This window comes from Salmo salar, chromosome ssa13 (genome assembly GCF_905237065.1).
Source record: "Salmo salar chromosome ssa13, Ssal_v3.1, whole genome shotgun sequence".
Taxonomy (NCBI): Eukaryota; Metazoa; Chordata; class Actinopteri; order Salmoniformes; family Salmonidae; genus Salmo; species Salmo salar.
The window spans coordinates 84753357-84760780 of record NC_059454.1 but is presented as its reverse complement, the minus strand read 5'-3'; the positions used below and the strand labels follow the sequence as shown (position 1 = coordinate 84760780).

The 7424-nt window shown below is 44.2% G+C and overlaps 1 protein-coding gene across 3 annotated transcripts; it reads right to left on the bottom strand.

Moving 5' to 3' along the window:
* Positions 1 to 328: 328 nt before the first annotated feature.
* ppm1a (protein phosphatase 1A, magnesium dependent) lies at positions 329 to 7188 on the bottom strand. 3 transcript variants are annotated; one of them, XR_006758352.1, is made up of 6 exons: positions 6215 to 7188; positions 3102 to 3673; positions 1726 to 1843; positions 1402 to 1565; positions 1258 to 1321; positions 329 to 1142 (listed from the first exon to the last, which is right to left on the bottom strand). XR_006758352.1 is itself a non-coding variant. In XM_014137453.2 (6 exons), exons 1-6 carry the CDS (start codon positions 6609 to 6611, stop codon positions 1113 to 1115), a joined length of 1296 nt encoding a protein of 431 aa, XP_013992928.1. In that variant the 5' UTR covers positions 6612 to 7188; the 3' UTR covers positions 329 to 1112.
* Positions 7189 to 7424: the final 236 nt, after the last annotated feature.

The window sequence follows — 7424 nt, the reverse complement described above, 5'->3', positions numbered from 1 at the left end:
ATAGCCAGGTGTAGCGGTGGTAAGGATTCCCTCCATGGTGTTGAAAGAAAAGCTCTGCTGTTGGGACAGATTTTTGTAGGCCCTAAAAGTTTGTGGGCACTGTTTTTTCACCATTATAGTGCTATAATTTATTGTTTAGTGTTGTGTTGTGGCTTTGCTGGCAGGCAACTACATTTTTTTTTTGTGTTTGCCCCACCAAGATTTACATGCTAAAATCGCCACTGTTCATTACACATTTTTCAAAGAGAAATGTGCTGAACACTTGTATTTTATCTAGAGAAACAAATCCTCCTAGTGGACATGAATGAAATGAAGTCTCTTCGTTGTCTGTGATTTACCGTATGTCAGTAATCATTTATTACATGAAAACATTTAATGGTCTTGCATATCAGTTAATCACATTAACTATTAAAAAAAAAAGTCATAATAAATAAGTGGTTGTAACTGGATGTTGTGGTGCTCTCTGGTAAATCCTAAACAAGTTCTTAGTCACATTATCTTTATTCTGTCTGAAAACAGTCAGAACATGTAATGTCTAAACAGTATGTAAGTAAAGCACATACTCATTTAAATCACATTTGATAATATATTAACAAGTTCATGGATCTACTGACCATTCTTGGGTTTGTCTTGGTCATATGTCATATCACTGTAACATGTTAAATCTAATGACATCAAGGTAAGTAATCAGCACAGTACAGGTCATGCAAACCAGACCAAACACAGGACTGAGAGAGAGGTTTGGTGACTCTTAAAACTAAACATCAACCTGAAATCCATAAATAAATGTTTTTAGAATTTTACATTGTTATAGATATTATTGGATGAATATATATCAGATGGTTTGTCAACTACTGAATCATATTGCTGAGCCAGAATCTCTGTGTTTGAAAGTGCCAGGTCCTATAAAATAAAATGTTCCCCATATTGTATAAATATAAAATCTATAGTTTTAGCTTTCACAAATTGCGTTGTACTTGTTACATCAGGATTTTACTTGGCGCGAGGGATAAGAGACAAAATTCCTTTTGTGATTGGTTGAATTGCCACATAATGAAAAGTTTTTTTTTGCCATTGGTTGTCTTCCAGAGACGTTTCCCAAACGACAGACCCTAGACGAGCTTCTCAGAACCACCAAGCCCCTGGAGAAAAATGTAGACTGCTGTGAGGTGATTGTGCATAAATTCTGACAAAGTCTGAGATTATATAGTATTGGTATAGTAACTGAGACAGTTTGATATAAATACAAACCCTTACATTAGGTGTAGTAGGATTGTGTGCCTCTTTCTTTTCGTAATAGGCGGAGATGATACAGTTCCTTCTGCAACACACAGGAAACAGGTTTGAGGACAAGCAGTTTCTCTACACAGATGATCCTTACTGCACTTTGTTATTTAGTACCTCTTGTACTGTAATGAACTTTTGGCACCATGCATTCAGATGAATTTACTTGCTCTGCAGACCACCTCCAGGTGGTAAGCCTGGGACATCAGTGTTTGCCAGAACAGTGAGGACAGAGAGCAGGTCAGGCTCCTCCCCCTGAGAACTCAGTTCCTCATAAATCTCTATCGAAGGAAGAGGGCAGTAGTTACAAACAAAACAATGATTAAAATGCCTTCTCTCAGGGGCAATTAACTATAGCTGTGTAAATCCTGTTGTAAACTCATGGATAAACTGAAGTGGGTGAATATAAGTATGCACTCAACAACCGCCACATCACTGCACCTGCCACTTTGGACTCCAGCAGGTCTTCCAGCTCTGCCTCCTGGTGTATTGCTTCTGCTGAGAGCTGGGGGGCGCCAGGGAAGCAGACCAAGATGATACTGATATTGTCCAGACTGCCCTGCAGAGGAGAACAAGCCATGGTTAGTAGCTACAGTTACAGTACACAGAGATGACCTCATGTTAGGGTACAAGTGCAGACCTGACATGAGTACGTCTTACGTTTGTAAACAGGGTTGGCTGTTATTAGTGAATCTTAGTGATGTATGCTGACCTCTGAACAGAGTGTGAGATAGGATCATCTTTCCAACCATTATGATAATGATGAAAATCGCCTACGCTGTAGATGTTGTTGTTGGTCAAGTGCCAAATTAGGTGAGTGCCAAACAAGGCTTACTAGAACGCCACTAGCAGGATTACAACAGACGCCTGCTCTGAGGTCAGGTGCTAAGTAGTGACCTTTGACCTCCAATTACGACCACTTCTCTTCTGTGTTCATCTGATCCTTACGAAATAAGGCCCCTTTTGTCGAAGAAGTCACCCATTCTCAACTGATAGTAGGTGTGTTAGAATAGCTTGTTAGCCACAGGTAGCCGTTTTCAGTGACTGATGTTAGCCGTTGGTGACTGGGGGCTGGTTGGCTTTAGATTATGTGTGTCTGTCTGTAAGATGTGAGCAAGCAGCATTGGCTTCCCTGAATAAAAGTCTGATGTACCAATGCTGTAGGCAACCTTAGCCTTTGTTTAACACTGGCCGTCCACACAGCAAAGCTAAGGCACTGTCTCCTTTCAGGAACATGAATAGCTTACTTCCTCCTTCATGCAGAACTGAACTGATTCTCGAAATGACTACTAAGGTGAAGTGTGGTGAAGTGTGTGAGAGGGTTAGAAACTGTGACATTTTGAGGTTGTTGGGTAGCATCTCTAAACTAGAACACTGTTATACAAACACAAACCAGCCCAGCTCAGCTCACTTAGCCTGTGTACACACAGAGTATGTGTTTAATGGGTGTGTGCTGGTGTGTATGTGTTTGTAAAGGTCTTGTGGCACCACACATTAAATTCCCAGTAATCTGTCTAAACCTGCTGGTATATCCTCAAAAATCTTATTTCACAGGATTAAGATTATGAAATAGAAAATAAAGCCTCTGCTAAAATAATGTAATCACATATTGTTTAACTAACAGCATGTCCATGTGGCTCATGTTTAACCAGATCAGAGAATGTTGCCTTGTCTACATTGAGGAAAGTGCATCCACATTTTGACAGCGAATTGATACACTTATGCTCCAACATGTACATGTAGGGATTATTTATAAAGGTCACTGATGTGGTCCACATGCACTGATCTACAGGTGATCTATGACCATGAGTACTGACCTTGTAGAGGCAGAGGTCAATGACCTGGGAACAGACATCTCTGAGGTCAGTGCAGACGCGCAGCCGACTCTGAATGAAGGCGCATAGCTCCTCGTTGGAGACCATGTCCCACACCCCGTCACAGGCCAGCACCAGAAACTCATCCCCGGGCGACCGCTCCACCACACACACCTCTGGCTCCGGAGACACCATCTGTTGGGTGGGCGGCCGGTTCACTGTCCCCTTGTAGTTGAAGTCCCCCAGGGCTCGGGACACGGCCAAGGAGCCGTTGATGCGCTGCAGGGACACGGAGCCGCCGGCACTCTCGATGCGCTCCCTCTCCAGAGGGCTGTAGGGCTTGTGGTCCTCAGTGGAGAAGCACACCTGCCCTGCCTGGCACAGCATGGCACGCGAGTCTCCACAGTTGGCGAAGTAGATGTATCGTGGTGAGATGAGAGTGGAGGTCACGGTGGTGCCACCCCGCTCCCAGCCCTCACGGCGGGCTGCAGTCAGCAGGTGTTTGTCTGTGTGTAGGAAGCCATCTGTGAAGCTCCCTCTCACCCGATCAGGGTGGTCCTCTGGCCCGATTCCTCCTACAAGACACAGACAGTACAGTAAGTACACCCATGCAGTAAGAATAAATAGGCAGTAAGTACACAAGCAGTAAGTACACACAGGAAGTTAGTTCACAGTGCACACAGGCAGTATAATTTTAAATGGTGTTATTCATTTATATACATAATTTATATAACCACATCAACACTGGCAAGATAAAATGGCAGTCACCAGTAATATTCTTCTAAAATGTAGTGTTCTTTTAAAGTTATTACCAGGTATAAACCTCTCTCTAACACACTATTCAATACATATTTGAGGAGTCACATGCTTTACTCCTATGAGTACAGTGAAGGAAAAAAATATTTGATCCCCTGCTGATTTTGTACGTTTGCCCACTGACAAAGAAATGATCAGTCTATAATTTTAATGGTTGTCACGGTTGTCGTAGGGTAAAGTGGACCAAGACGCAGCGGGGAAATGTGCACTCATCTTCTTTTATTTAAATGGACAAGAAGGTGAACCAAAACGTACACAAAAAAAAACACAACAACTAATAACAGGCCGGTAAGGCACAAAGCTATACACAGCACAATCTCCCACAAAACACTAAAACAAACACATACCTATATATAGGACCCTCAATCAGAGGCAACTAGAAAACACCTGCCTCCAATTGAGAGTCCAATCCCCAATTAACTAAACATAGAAATACAAAGAACTAGACTAAACATAGAAATACATTAACATAGAACAGTGCCCAAAACCCCGGAATAATAAATCAAACACACCACTAAACACACAACCACCCCGAACCACATAAAATAAATACCCCCTGCCACGTCCTGACCAAACTACAATAACAAATAACCCCTATTACTGGTCAGGACGTGACAATGGTAGGTTTATTTGAACAGTGAGAGACAGAATAACAACAAAGAAATCCAGAAAAACACATGTCAAAAATGTTATAAAATGATTTGCATTTTAATGAGGGAAATAAGTATTTGACCCCCTCTCAATCTGAAAGATTTCTGGCTCCCAGGTGTCTTTTATACAGGTAACGAGCTGAGATTAGGAGCACACTCTTAAAGGGAGTGCTCCTAATCTCCGCTTGTTGCCTGTATAAAAGACACCTGTCCACAGAAGCAATCAATCAATCAGATTCCAAACTCTCCACCATGGCCAAGACCAAAGAGCTCTCCAAGGATGTCAGGGACAAGATTGTAGACCGGGACAAGATTGTAGACCTACACAAGGCTGGAATGGGCTACAAGACCATTGCCAAGCAGCTTGGTGAGAAGGTGACAACAGTTGGTGCGATTATTCGCAAATGGAAGAAACACAAAAGAACTGGCAATCTCCCTCGGCCTGGGGCTCCATGCAAGATCTCACCTCGTGGAGTTGCAATGATCATGAGAACGGTGAGGAATCAGCCCAGAACTACAGGATCGTGTCAATGATCTCAAGGCAGCTGGGACCATAGTCACCAAGAAAACAATTGGTAACACACTACGCCGTGAAGGACTGAAATCCTGCAGCGCCCGCAAAGTCCCCCTGCTCAAGAAAGCACATATACATGCCCATCTGAAGTTTTCCAATGAACAACTGAATGATTCAGAGGACAACTGGGTGAAAGTGTTGTGGTCAGATGAGACCAAATGGAGCTCTTTGGCATCAACTCAACTCACCGTGTTTGGAGGAGGAGGAATGTTGCCTATGACCCCAAGAACACCATCCCCACCGTCAAACATGGAGGTGGAAACATTATGCTTTGGGGTGTTTTTTTGCTAAGGGGACAGGACAACTTCACTGCATCAAAGGGACGATGGACGGGGCCATGTACTGTCAAATCTTGGGTGAGAACCTCCTTCCCTCAGCCAGGGCATTTAAAATGGGTCGTGGATGGGTATTCCAGCATGACAATGACCCAAAACACACGGCCAAGGCAACAAAGGAGTGGCTCAAGAAGAAGCACATTAAGGTCCTGGAGTGGCCTAGCCAGTCTCCAGACCTTAATCCCATAGAAAATCTGTGGAGGGAGCTGAAGGTTCGAGTTGCCAAATCTCAGCCTCGAAACCTTAATGATTTGGAGAAGATCTGCAAAGAGGAGTGGGACAAAATCCCTCCTGAGATGTGTGCAAACCTGATGGCCAACTACAACAAACGTCTGACCTCTGTGATTGCCAACAAGGGTTTTGACACTTGTACTAAGTCATTTTTTGCAGAGGGGTCAAATACTTATTTCCCTCATTAAAATGCAAATCATTTTATAACATTTTTGACATGCGTTTTTCTGGATTCTTTTTTTGTTATTCTGTCTCTCACTGTTCAAATAAACCTACCATTAAAATGATAGACTGATAATTTCTTTGTCAGTGGGCAAATGTACAAAATCAGCAGGGGATCAAATACTTTTTTCTCTCACTGTATAATGCTGCATATAAATATCTGCTCTCAAATGAGTCATCAATGTATCAAGATCTGTTCATGCATCTATTTTGAAGCAAGCATCTTTTTAAACTAAGAGATAAAACTGGCTGGTAAGTAACATGATAAGTCTGTCAAGTTTGTTTCACCTGTAGCTAGGACCTGATCCAGCAGGTGTTGTGAAACGTACTGTGCTACTTGGTTTCCCGCGTGCCCGTCAAACACAGCAAAGAAGCTCCAGTCTGCCAGCCCTGTGCCCAGCTGAGGCACACAGTTGTGGTAGTCCTCCATGTTTGCCCTCCAGCCCTGCATGCTGCACAGGGCGTAGGTCAGGCCCCAGCAGGAGCAACCCTCCTCAGTCAACTTGTCCAGGATGGGACGGTCCAGGTAGGGGCTGGGGATCACCTCCTCTCTTTCCCCGTCTGTGTGCTCTGCCCCTCCATGCCCCCCTCCTTTGAAAAAGGAGCTGACCCTCTTCTCTGTCTCCTTCACCAGCTGCCGGAAAAATGCAGGCATCTCCACGCTCCCCTTCCGTGCAGTCCTCATGGCTACAGCAGCTGACACTGTGGACTGGGCGTCTTCTCTCCCTCCTGTGGGCCGTTGGCTAGGCCTGTGCCCTGCTGTGTGCTGCCTGTGTAGGCCCGTTGCTTCAGGCCTCTCAGAGTATGGATGCCCAGGTTGATGCTGTCGGTCCGGCTGACGTATTTTCTCTGTGCTGATGCTTCTAGCTGCTCACCCCCACCCCTCTCTTCTCTCTTCCTGTTCTCTCTGGAAATCTCATTGATCTGCACTCTCTCCCATTTTATACCTTCTCTGTCTTTGTTAGCTCTGCATCTACTCTGTAGTCTTTTGATTACACCTTCTCTATCTTTTTTTCATAGCTCTTCTCTTTCTCCATCTTTTCGCTAGCCTTGTTATTTTCCCTGCCTCCTCTGTGATTGCTTGGCTATTTATGTTCACCAATCCCAGAGCAGCATAGCTCATCCATGTCATGCATGCACTGTCACTCTCCCTCTCTCCCTACCTGTCTTCCTATCTGTGCCACTGTTTTTCATCCCTCCCCTTCCAGCTCTCTGCTAATCTCAACCTTTAATGAGTCTGGATTATCAAGCTTCTACGCCTGCGGATTAGAGGAGTGTCAGCCTTTTATAATAGCAGCACAGACTACTGCATGTGAGAGGGCGGAACTGGGAGAGAGAGAGGGAGGGACTGGGAGTAAGGAAGTGAAGGAGGCAGGGAGAGAGAGAGACAGGAAGAGAGAGCGGGAGAAGGCTCATTTACATTATGCATTGATGCTCCCTTTGAAACCCATTATGAGCCATGTGGTGGTTCATTTTCTGTGTTTTACTTTGCCTTAAG